At 34.7% G+C, this 13,607-nt stretch overlaps 1 protein-coding gene across 3 annotated transcripts in view; it reads right to left on the reverse strand.

Annotated features, from left to right (window-relative positions):
- Nucleotides 1-13,607, reverse strand: part of TTC29 (tetratricopeptide repeat domain 29) — a 262,443-nt gene that overhangs the window by 207,940 nt on the left and 40,896 nt on the right. For all 3 annotated transcript variants that reach the window (XM_031942002.1, XM_031942003.1, XM_003773156.3), the window contains exons 3-4: nucleotides 13,123-13,217; nucleotides 11,730-11,813 (exon numbers count right to left, since the gene is read on the reverse strand). In XM_031942002.1, coding sequence (XP_031797862.1) covers nucleotides 11,730-11,813; nucleotides 13,123-13,211 — 173 coding nt within the window. In that variant the 5' untranslated portion in view covers nucleotides 13,212-13,217. The remainder of the gene's footprint in view (nucleotides 1-11,729; nucleotides 11,814-13,122; nucleotides 13,218-13,607) is intronic.

A 13,607-nucleotide genomic window follows, 5' to 3' on the forward strand; every position in this document is an offset into this window, starting at 1 on the left:
ATTGGCCTCTTTCCAATGTATGGGTGCACAGATTTCAAATTCTAGTCCTGTACTCTGGGACCAAATATAAGCTAAATCCCTCCTCCTGTAATAATCCTTGCACATATTTGAAAACAGCTATTGAGTCTTCTATGTCTTTGTTTCTCCAGGATAATCAGACCTAATTCCTTCAATTAATTCTCATGTGACAGAGACTCAAGGCCCTACCTCATTGTTGTTGTCTCTTCGGGACTCTTTTCAGCTTATCATGTCCTTAAACTAAGTACTAAGTGCTTAATACCAAACACAAGACCAAAACCAAAACCAAGAGGTTCATTGTGGTATGGTAGATAGAGCACCAGACCTTCAGTCAGGGAAACTCCTCTTCCTAACTTCAAATCTTATCCCAGAAACTTATTAGCTGTGTGAACCTTAGTAAATCATTTAACCCTGTTTGCTCAGTTTCCTCGTCTGTCAAATGAGCTGAAGAAGGAAATGAAAAATCATTCCAGCATCTTTTCCAAGAAAACCCCAAATTGGGTCCCAAAGAGTAGACATGACTGAAAACACAACTGAATTGATTTAAAAGAGAGTATAGTACAGTGGAAGCATTGCCTCCCCCCCCCCTTTTTTTTTTGGCTGAGGTAATTGGGGTTAAGTGACTTGCCCAGTGTTACCCTGCTAGTAAGTGGTAAATGTCTAAGACCATATTTGAACTCAGGTCCTCCTGACTTCAGGGCTGGTCCTTTATCCACTGTGCCATCTAGCTGCCCCAGTTATGCTCCTTTTAATGGTGCCCAAGATATCATTGGCTTTTTTGGTCATCAAGTTGAGCTTATACTTCCCTAAAACTCTCAGGTCTTTATCAGAATGAAGTAACCATGCATCCCCAATCTTATACTTGTGAAGCTGATTTTTTGCACCTGAGAGCAAAACTTTACATTTATCCCTATTGGATTTCATTTTATTTCATTCAGCACAAAGATACAGACTTTGTCATGAGCCTTTTGGATCCTGACTCTGTCATTGATTGTGTTAGCAAGTTTTGTTTCTGTCTTAAATTCTGATGGATACAGGGAGAAACTAGGAAGGGAAAATTTTCCAGGTAAGTAGTTCAGTTCTTTAAACATGTGTCTAAAAGTCCATTCAGCAATGTTTATTAAGACAGTGTGCTAGGTGATAGACACATGAAAGCAAAAATCCTTGCCCTTAAGAAGAAACCTTTCTACTGGGGAAAAGAAAGGAGTAATTGTAAATGTGAATTATATACACAAAATAATCACAAAATAAATTTTGGAAAGGAGTTTACAACTAAGAGGAAGAATTCTTATCTGGAACCTGATGGAATATATTGATTCACACAGCTGAATTTTCCAAAAAGCTAAATGCCAAAAACATTTTAAAAATTTATATTAACCAATTTGAATAGAGATCTTCCTAAAATAAATATATGACAATCTTCTCTGTTTTCTTGAAACAGTGTGATAGATTTAATTTAACTTTTCCTATGACTAAGGTTCATCAATTTTTGTTCTCTATAGTAATACAGGGTATTCTCAAGAGTATGGAGCTTAATTTACCCCTTTGTTGTATTCTTCTAACTGCTGGACTTTAGTAGCAAACTGAGTATTTTGTCCATTCCCTCCCACCCTCAATATTCTGGTTTCTAAACTAATCTTCTCTTTTCTTCATGTTTCAACATGCTACCTGTAGAAATGTAGGAAGAATTGATGGCTGCCTGAGTAAAAAAAACAAGTGACTGAGTCCACTAGGTAAGTACATTGATTTTTACTCTGAATTCTAAGTCAATGCAAGGCTTGCAGACAACCCTCTCCATAGGGCCTCTTCTTCTTACAACAGATTTTGTGTCTATATTCTAGATGCCTGAGCTTCATCTGTATCTGATCACAGAATAAATGAGGCATCCCTGTCTATTTTTATTTCACAAAAGACTATTAGATTATGATACTGGCTAGAGATTAGGGAAGGAAAAGAATCCCTAATCAATTTATGGCTTCCTAGAATGTATTTACTCATTCAAAAACATTTATAAAGTACCCAATGAGTACCAAGCACTATGCTAGGCACTAAAGATATATAGAGAAAGAGACAGCCCTTGGAGAGCTTACATTCTATTAAAACACTAGTCTTAGTAACCTGCTATACACAATGACTTTGTATTTTACAACTTCTGACAAAAAAAGAACTTTTGTAAATCTATTGAAATATAACTAGAAAATAGATTTTGGTTAGATATAGGGGTTAGGATTTAATTTTATATGGTATCATTTTGAATAACAACATTAATTCACTCAGAAAATATTCATTCAATCCAATTTATCAATGTATTTTAAAATGCATTTTATTTACCAATGTATTTAAGTGCTTCTTTTTTTGTTTTTAATAATATTTTGTTTTTCTAAATACATGTAAAAGCAGTTTTTAACATAACCTGAAAAATTTAGTGTTCCAAATTTTACTCCCTCTCTCCTCTCTTCCCTCCTCCCCAAGTAGCAAGCAATCCATTATAGATAAAACACGTGCAATTCTTTTAAATATGTTTCCATATTCACCATGCTGCTCAAAAAAAAAAAAAGATCAAAAGGGGAAAAGAACCACAAACAACAACAACAATAAAGGATGAAAATACTATGCTTTTATTCACATTCATTTTCCATATTTCTATCTCTAAATTGCAGATGGCCCTTTTCACCACAAGTCTATTGAATCACCACATTGTTGAAAAGAACCAAGTCCATCACAGTTGATGGTCCCATAATCTTGTTATTATAAAGTGCTTTTTTTTAAAAATCTAGTTCCTATTTTGTAGAATGTACTATGTTAAGTTCTGATGATACAACAATAGATATACCAAGACCTTGCTCTCAAAGGATTTGTAATCTAATGAAAGGGGAGGGACTGATTTGTGTATAACTAAATATGACAGGAACAAGAGAGATAAGCACCAAGGAGAGTTCCAATAAGGGTACTAGTTAAAAATCTAAAAGGGGAGAAACATTTTCATCAAAGTGGGTCAGAGAAGGTTTCATACAAGTTCTATCTGAGCTTTGAAAGAAAAGAAAGGCTATCCCTGGGGAAAGAGAGAAGTGGAAGTAAGAGACCATTTCAGACATGGGAGAGATAGTTCTATCAAGGCAAAGACTTAGAAGAGGGTATGGTGGAAACGTGGGAAAGAACAAAGAGTAGTTTGGCTGAAAAGCAGAGTATATGAATGGTAGTAATATAATTGAAGCCTAAATGGGGTTAATTTAGAACCTGATTTTGGAAGCCCTTGAATGCAAGAAAATAAGAAATTTATATTTGATGCAATGAAAATTTCTGCTTTGGAGTTAGGAGGCATAAATTTAAATCCTGACTTTGTTCAAGGTCATGCATGATTCGAGTGACCTTAAGCATGAGTTATTTAATTTTTCAGGTAGCTAAGTGCACATCGGATAGAACACTAAGCCTGGAGTCAAGAAGAACTGAGTTCAAAACTTGACTCTGACACTTACTAGCTGAGTGCTTATGGATTATATAGACAGTCATATGTAATATGAGGGTAATAATAATAAACAATAATTGAAATAGTAATAATATCTACTTTCCATGGTTACTATGAGGATTAAATGAGATAATATTTGTGATGACCGCGTATTTTAAAATCAGCCGGAGTCAGGAATTCAGGTTAGGGGAAAATCGTCTTTCTTTATTCTCAGTGAAGAAGGATTGGAGGTGGAAGAGAATGGGCAATAGCAATGTGTGCAGCTAAGTCAAGAAGCTAGCTAGACCAGAAGCCACACGACCAGCAGCTCCCAGCATAGAACCCAGGCCAATCTCTCCCAGCCTCTCTTCCTGTCTCTCTGCCTCCACCCACCAAAATCATCATTTCCTATACAACACATCAGGACCTGCACAGAGAGTGGGTGGGGGCCATTCTTTATCCAAGCATGTATATTAATAGAGTATGGTCCAATTACTATTTAGCCTCACATGCTTGGGACCTCAGTGCATCAACTCAAACCTCAGCCCATTACAAATATTTGTAAGGTCCTTTACAAACCTTAAAGCATTATACAAATATTAGTTATCATGATTATATTAAATGAAACTTTTGGGTTAAATGCCTTCAAAAGTGCCTTCCAACTATAAATACGAGGCCCCAAGACACTGAAAGTCTTTTGAGTAGTGAAGTGATATGATCTTATTAATATATAATATATAAAAGGATTATATTTCAAACTGGAAGAAAGAAAGCTGGATTATTTTGGAGAAAACTATATCATCCTTTTAATGATCCAACAATTCTCCCTGAGACAAAGGTCTATCTTTTTAACATCAGTATTATTTAGCTATTAGTGCCCTCATTGATACAAGTTAGGGCACACTATATTTTCCAAGGGATTTAAGTTGTGGGTCAACAAAACAATAGATAAGCAAAGGACAAGGCTGAAAAATATTAATTACTACAAAAAGTTTCACCCAAAAAAGTGCAGCAAAAGAGCAATTTTTTTGTTTGTTCAATGTTTAGTCATTTTTAAATTATGTGTGGCTGTTCTTAATTCCATTTGGGGTTTTCTTGGCATTTTTCTTCTCCAACTCATTTTGCAGATGAGGAACTGAGGCAAAGTTAAGTGAATTGCTCAGTCACACAGCTAGCAAATGTCTGAGGCCAGATTTGAATACGAGTGCCTGACTCCAGGCCTATTAAACTATCCACTGTGCCATCTAGCTTCCCCAAAGAGAGATACCTTCCTGAAAAGAAGCTGATCAGAGAAAGCAAAGGATAATTGATTGACAGTACATGTACTCAGCAGGTCATGTGTTATTAAGAGCTGGCAAAGGCCTTCTTCCAGTATATGCTATCACACCCATGTAGAAGATGTACAGGAAACTATACATGACAGGTATAGAAGATGAGGACATGGTTGGGTAGTTATGGGCACCCTTGGAGGAACTACCCACATCGATGCAATCCTTCAAGTAGTTAGCCTATATCACAGCCCAACTTTTATATGATACTACTGTCTGATATTTATATGATGCTTCAAGCTTTAGGAAGTGCTTTGCATATATTATTTCAGTAGATTTTCACAACATCCCTGTGAGAGAAGTAATGCAAATATTATCTCTGTTTTACAGATGAAGAAACTGAGGTTCTGGGGTATTAAAATGCTTCTCTGTGTTCATATAATTCACAAGTGACTAGGAGGGAAATAGAATTCAGGTTCTAAATGTCAGATTCCATTCACTTCACCACATATCTCAATATGGCCTTTACAAATCAAACAAAAGTATAGAGAGTTCAAAATTGACATGGCCAGGCTTTTCCAAATAGGGTGATCAAGTTTATTTTTTTTTCAGTCAATTAATAAGCATTAAGTATATGGCAAACAATGGAGAGAGCACTAAGCTTAGAGTTGAGAAGATCTGAGACAATTATTAACATATTTATTAGCTGGGTGACCCTGGGTAAATCGCATAGCTCTGCTTGCCTCAGTTTCCTCATCTGTAAAAATGAGTTGGATTAATAAATGGCAAACTACTCCAATATCTTTGCCAAGAAAACCCCAAATGGAGTCACAAAGAGTGAGATGACTGAACAACAATTACAGGAACACCAAGATACTATCATAAAGTAAATGCAAGCTGATCTTAGAAGCAAAGTCTGTAAAATTTAATATAAATATTGTCTCATTTAAGCTTCACAATAACCTCAGGAAGGAGATTTTATTATCATCCCCATTTTACAGATGAGGAAACCAAGGTGGACAGTAGCTTAAATGACCAACTAGTGATATCCTACTAGTAAGTATCTAAGTCTGGAGGAAGTGGAAAAATTCTTTCAGCAAAAGATAGCATTTGAGCTGAGTCTTTGGGGAAGCCTGGGATGAGGAAGTAAGTAAGAGGGAGATTATCTCCTGCAGAGGGAATGGCCAGTGAAAAAGGTACAGGGGGAGGAGATATAATATCATGTGTGGAGGACAGCAAGTGTTACTGGTATAGAACATTCATGGAGTGGAGTAGAATGTAAGAAAGCAAGAAAAGGATGAGGGACTAAACTATGAAGAGCATTCAAGGGACCAAACAAAAGGACTTTTGTATTTGATACCAGAATCTGGTGGAGTTTATTAAGGAAGTATTCTCAGACTTATTCTTAAGGAAAATTCCTTTAGCAGCTATGTAGAGAATGGATTGTTGTTTAGTCATTTTTCAGTCAAGTCGGTGTCTTTGTGACCCCATTTGGGTTTTCTTGGCAGAGATACTGGAGTGGTTTGCCATTTCCTTCTCCAGCTCATTTTACAGATGGAGGAAACTGAGGCAAACGGGGTTAAGAGACTTCCCTGAGGTCCCAAAGCTAGTAAGTATCTGAGGCTGGATTTGAACTCAATAAGAGGAAATTTCCTGACTGCAGATCCAAGTAAATGTGATTAAAAAAATTAAATGTTTTTTTTTTTAATTGGGAAAATTTCTTTATTATTTATTGTAGAAATTAGCCTTTTTCTCATTTTCTTATACAAAATACCTTTAAGGTAACACACAAACCAATATTTTATGTGACAAAGGAGTAGAAGAGATGATCCTACAGGGAACATAAAATCTACCTAATCATGTATGTGTAGGAGACTCAAATCAGACACAGCCAAATAGCAAACAGGGCTCGGCAGTGGCCTTGGGAAGGCGAAAGCACCATTGGATTGACACTGGCTGATGGCATGCTGAGCAGTCTCAAGGTGACCTAGGCTATCGCAATGTCTCCAATTTCCAACAGAGAAAAGAGAGCAGGGCTGTGGCCCTTGGGGGTGGGGTAGAGTTGGAGATGAGTTTTATATCACTACTCTAGTCTTTTAAGGATGAGTGTTTTTCAATCCTTATGGGAAATAGATTAAAGGTTGAATCCTAGAGAAAGTATAAAAGAAGGTCAAAGTCAGTGGGAAGGGAGTGAGTCCTTGCTAAGAAATCCTAAATCATCTAAAAATCATTTATAAAATGGTCCAAAACAATAAATTATATTTTAAACCTAATTTCTTAAACAGAGACAACAACCTGAAAAATCCAAACAAATTCACTCCTCTTTCAGATGTATGAATTATAGTTTTATCCTAAAAAAGGACTTATTTTGAATGTTTAACAAATGAGTTTTAAGTAATTTACAAAAACTTATAATTTAAAACAATGAACTCATAATTCAAAAGTCTGAAAAGATTTAATAGGATTAATAATAAAATTAAATGAAAAGGCTATGTGTAAACATATCACTTTTTAGGTTATCTGGGTGGTTGATTTTTTAAAAATTAAGAATATCCTATATCTTTTCCCTCATTCCCTGCTTATTACTGAATGTAATATTTATCCCAGAAGTAGCCTAGGAATTGGGGCAAATAATAGCTGGGTTGGGTTGGGTGATTGCAATTTTACTACTGAGAGAGGATGTGGTCCTTTTTTTAGACAGCCTAGTTTGAGTCCCCACAGGGATTAAGAAGGAAGGGAATCTTGGAAGAGGGAAACAACATTAATGGAATTTAAGGATGGCACCTAGGTAGCACAGTGAATAGAACATTAGATCTCAGAGACCTAAATTCAAATCCAGATCCAGAAACTTACTAGCTGTATGACCTTGGACAAGGAACTTAACCCTGTATGCCTCAGTTTCCACATCTGTCAAATGATCTGGAGAAGGAAATAGCAAGCCATTCTAGTATCCTTGCCAAGAAAACTCCAAATGGGGTCATGAAGAATCAAATACAACTGAATAACATCATCCATTTTAAATTCATAGATTTATTTTTAAATATTTCATACACTAATTTTGTATCCTTAATTTATACATTTATTTTCTAATAATTTTATTCTTTCATTTTGTTTTTACATGCAACTTTTCCTTAGCCATCCCCCAATTTATACTCTTCCTTACAACAACAGAAAATGTAATCGTTTCAGCAAAGTCAACCAACACAGTCATCATGTCTGACAGTTTTTACAAATTGCTACATCCACGGTCCCTACTTTTTCTAATGAGAGGAGGAAGGCTGACATGCATGCTTATAAAGAGCTTTTTTTTTTTTAAATTAATATATTGTATCTTTCTCATTAGCTATTATTAGAAGGCCAAATGTGAATTCTTTAAATGGGAAAAAATTCAGCTCCTACAGCAAAAATCTCCTTGAGACTGGATATTTTTAAAACCATATGTTTAAAAGAGAAAAAAACAACTGGTTATGGACAGCAGAAATGGAAGTCACAGGGAGCAGATTTCATTTAAATATAAGATGAATAAGTGCTAAGCAAAAGTGGAATGGGATACTTTAGGAGGTAGTGAACCCCATTTAGGATTTTTTTAGCAAAGATACTGGAGTGAGTCACCATTTGATTTTCCAGTTTATTTTACAGATGAGGAAACTGAGGTAAACAGGGTTAAATTACTTGCCTAAAATCATACAAACAGTGTATGTGTATAAAACAATTTATATATTATATCTATATCTATATATCGGCATCAGAATTTGAACTCAGGTCTCTGGTTCTGAAGCCAACTTCACTATGCCAAGATCTTTAACACTGAATAGAAACAGAAGTTCCTCCTTTTTTTGTCTCTTTTAGGGACAACTACATGACACAGTGGACAGACCCTGAGCCTAGAGTCACAAAGATCAGAATTCAAATTTTGCCTCAGATACTTAATTGGCTGTGTGACCCTTGAAAACTCACTTTCCTTAACTGTAAAATGTATAGCACCTATCTCCCAGGATTATTGCAAAGATCAAATAAAAAAATATATATTTTAACCAATTCTTCAAGTTTCCATAAATAAAGCTTCTGCTTTTCATTTTAGCTAAAAGCTTTTTACTTCCTATTCTCTCCCTTCCTATATTAGCTACCAAATGAAAAAAATTAACAAAAATAAAAAGCAAAATAATTCAATATTTCTAAGTCTCAAGCTCTGTCTCCCTTTCTCCAAAATAATTTCTTCCTTAAGTACTTGTTTGGTTGATGTCCTATCACTGAAACTACGATAATTATGTGTGTCTGTGTATTGTGGTTGCAATAAAGGTTTAGATTTTGAGGGGGATAAGGATCTCAGTAAGGAAACTTCTTCTAGCAATTCAGGATGGGACCTGCTCTATAATTTATTACTTTTGAAAATTTCCTGGGAGATTTGACAAGTGACTTGCCCCCCAGGGTGACATAGCCAATAAGAGACATGACTTGAACCCACAACTTTCTGATTATGAAACCAGTTCTCTATTCACTAAGCTAGCTCTGTCTCCTAGATGAATTCATTCTAGTTCAATCCAGTCTTTCAGAATCAATGGAAATAAACCACAGTGAGGTTTAGGATTAAGATCAGCAGGATGCCCACCTTATCCCCTTGTGGGGGGGAGAGAACTGACAGTGGACATGAATACCTGAGAACAAATCCCATTCTGCTATGGTTTGGGAAGCTATACATTACATACCTTGCCAAGTAATCTAGAGTACTAGGTAAATCCAAAATAAATTGTTTAAAGGTATTTTGCTTTCTTTACCTTTAAAGCAGAACTCCACCACCAGAGATACATAATATTTGCCTTTAAAAATAGCTACAGCATCATAATGTATTAAACATGAATCTTCTCTACCACTTCTTAGTGGCAAGAACATCAAGTTAAAATGAGAATTGTATTTATCCCAAATCCCCATTAATGCACAGCATAAAGAACATCAAAATACAGGATTGTATAGTTATTTTATAAAAGTTAATTTAAAATTTTATGTCATGAAAAACTTTGTAAAACATGTTATAAGGGCCTTCCATAGACTGCATGAATATTGTCACACTTAAATATTCAGTACTTATTTTCAGCCAGCACACTCAGGTAGATGTGCTGGCAAAATCCAAATGTACTTTGTGTATTAATTTGTTAATTATTTATGCAAATTTATTTAAAAGCTGTCCATTTGTATTACATGAAGCATAAATGCAGGATAAAAGCAAGTTGCCACTATTTCAGATTCATACTCTCCTCTTCTTTTTATCTATAAAAGGTGACTTTCAGGTCACCTTCTTCCCTTTCCTTCCGCTTCTTCCCTTCTCTCCTATACTCTCTCTCTCTCTCTCTCTCTCTCTCTCTCTCTCTCTCTCTCTGTCTCTCTCACACACCCACACCCACTCTCTCTGTCTCTCTCTCTTTCTCTGTCTGTCTCTGTCTTTCTCTTAGACACATACACACATACAGAGTCTCTGTCCCTCTTGTCTTTCTCTGTCTCTGTCTCTCTGTCTCTCTGTCTCTCTCTCCTCTCTCTCTCCTCTCTCTCTCTCTCTCTCTCTCTCTCTCTCTCTCTCTCTCTCTCTCACACACACACACACACACACACACAAACACACACCACTTGCTCTTAACAGTGAAAGATTTAATCAAGGCTTTAGAGGATCACTTCAGCTTTATGTTTATCTATCACTACGCAGTTAATTTGTATGATGTCTCCTAAATTAATTTAGGATCATATTCTTTCAAAAATTTAGCCCTTATGATTTTACTCTTTTATAACAGCAAGCATGTTTTCCAAAAAGAGTATCTAGATGTGCTAATGATCAGTAATGATCAATCGCTGGTTGAGAAACATCAGAAATTAGTACAAAGTATTTATTACTTTAATAAAATACTAAAAGCACTGCCTTTTTTTGTTTCAAAATACTACTAACAAAATAGAACATATTATTTTGCTAATGATATATTTTCCATATTTCAATTATTCAACTTCAAATTTTAATTTTAAGATGTTCACAGATTTTATCAAAATTAAATTAAACTATTTTATCAAATAAGTCACATGAAAGAAATTTAAGAGTCACTTAAAAATTTTTTTTTTAAATCAGTTTCTACATTTATACAGGAGGGAAGATTTTCTTCCAATTCCATTCTCTGATTTTGGGATCCTAAAAAAAAGATTCTATTTAAGAGCTAACACTTTAGTATATCACATTAGACTCCAACAAAACCATTTATTTTACAGGTAAAAAAAAATTATGATGTCCACTTAAATGCTATTCTAGGTCTTTGTCAATTTCTCCCAATCTAACAAGGAAAGATAATCAAATATACATATCAGGCAAAAAAAAAATTAAGCATATGTTTTCACATTAAAAAAAAATCTAAACATACTAAAATTTCTTCCATGTAGAGTCATTAGTTTCTTCATCTGATAAATAGGGATGTGACCTCTGGTACCTATCTCATAGCACTATTATGAGGGACAATTGAGATAATGTCCATAAAGGTTTTGTAAACATTTAAAAATTATATAAATGTCAGTTATATCATTATACATTCTCCATTCCTCCTAGTCTTTTAAGTCAGTATTTGGAAGTAAAGAGGTACATTAATAGGGGCTAAGATAAAAGTACCAGGGGGAAAAATATGACTCTAATAAGCTCTCCTAATGCAAGTTTTTTTTTTTCTCATGACTGTAAAAACACCTTAAAAAGAAGGTTAAGAGGCAATTAATGACAAAACCTTAACTAAAATATTGCAAATGTGATATCATAATACCTTGGTAAATACGAGAATTATGAGAGCCACAAAATTAAAGGACTTTGATATATGTAAGATCAGTAGAAATGGTTCATCATTATTTAATTGATGTTTAATTTTTAAATGCCATATTCCAATGAAAAAGGTATACTGAATAGGAGAAATGGAAATTTCAACAGAGAATCAAGACAAAAGAAACAAACTTTATACACAAAGGTTTTTAAAGGTTCCACTTACCCAGCTGCCTCTTCTTTTGTCAATCCTTTCCATTTCATTTCTAGATACTTATCTGTCTCATCTTTAATTTTTAATAACTGAGCCCTAAATTTAAATGAGATAAAAATAAATTGGAAGAGAAGTGAAGTGCCAAATAGAAAGATGACAAGATGGACAGATAGAAAAAAGAAGGCTACTAATATTAGGGCCCATGATCCTCCCAGGGATGAACAGTATTGCACAGGACTAAGTAAAATGAGTTAAACCTTTTAAGTAATTGCATTCAAGTATTTATTATGTAGGACGGAAAATTTTCAAGGTGAGAAAAACTGTAAATTCCAGAATCTAAACCAACATGATCCCTTTGGGACAGGATAGTCATAGTCTTCAATTTTAAACTTTGAAGCTGTAATGATAGAATTTAAAATGATATAGTAATATATATTAATATCTAATATTTTAGGTATTATGTAAATATGGCATATAATATATACCATATTTTATTTTACAATCTAATCTATTCAGTTGAAATGCAAAAAAATTGCTAGCAGTATGATTGTTTACTATGAGAATTATTTTATATGTTTATTTTCAGAGGCTTTTGTTTGTTTCAGAACTGTGATTTCTATTTTTAAATTAAAAAAAATTTAACTGGAGCATATCTAAAGGAGAATACAGTGTTGTATATGGGAGAAATTGAACATTTCTGTTTCTTGAAGAGTACTATGACATTAGGGGACTGGTGCCATATCATACAAGTGAATTGGAATGAAGTAAGGGAGGGCTGTGCAAAGTCCCCAACCTCCCTCCTTAATCCAAAACATAGAATTTAGAACACTGGGTAAAAGTTACAAAGAAATACCTTTGAGATAATATGGAGAGAAAAAAAAACACTTTGGAATTAGAGCTATCAAAAAAGGGAATTGGCTGCCCTTGGAAGAAGTGAGTTCTGTCTCTGAAAATCATTAAGGAGAACCTAGATCACTATAGATGAGATGCTACTCTAGTTGTGAGTAAAGGGATCTCTGAGAAGATCCCTTTAAGTTCTGATATACTCTGAGTCTTCATGATAGTCTTCCTACTCAATCAATGGTCATCAATGACACTTGAGTAATTATTTCTGGTCTTAACTCAGACCCAATCCACTGTGAGTGACAAATATTAGATCTCTAAGATCCTCTAATTTCACTATGTCTAGGATGGGAGTAAATGACCTGAATACATTCTTTTATCCATAGAATTGATGAACAATTATAATTTCTTGGGACTAATTTCACTCCATCTATTTTCCTCATTCCTCTTCCTTGACCACCCTTCCTCTATGCCCCCTGGAATTTTAGCAAGACAGAGGACCACAAAGGTTAAAAATAGAAATGAAACAAACCCCCCAAATTCCATAATTTAAGCCACTTACTTTGTGAGACCTACTGGAGAACATGTTCCCCTCTTTCTTGTTAAGAGGGCGAGCTTTGAGTAATCTATCTGCACAGGTGGCAAAGTCATTGTGGACTACAAGAAAAGAGCAGAAATAGTATTTATTTTAATGAAGTGTTTCAAAAAATTGAGATCTCATCAGAGATCTATATCCTGCCGCAGCAGGTGATACCAAAAGCATTCATGTAGTACCCACTCAGTTATCCAACTTAGGGAGCATTTGGACCTATTTACTTTCTTTATTTCTTCTTTCCATTGTTTGCTTTTAGCCACCTGATGGATGATATGTATATTTAGTATGAAGTAGATTAGGGTCAACTAGAATAGAACACTCATCTTCCTGAGTTCAAAGCTGCCTCAGATACTAGTTATGTGACTCTTAACCCTGTTTGCCTCAGTTTCCTCATCTGTAAAATGAACTGGAGAAGGAAATGGAAAATCACTCTAGTATCTTTGTCAAGAAAA

This window comes from Sarcophilus harrisii, chromosome 6, assembly GCF_902635505.1.
Source record: "Sarcophilus harrisii chromosome 6, mSarHar1.11, whole genome shotgun sequence".
Taxonomy (NCBI): Eukaryota; Metazoa; Chordata; class Mammalia; order Dasyuromorphia; family Dasyuridae; genus Sarcophilus; species Sarcophilus harrisii.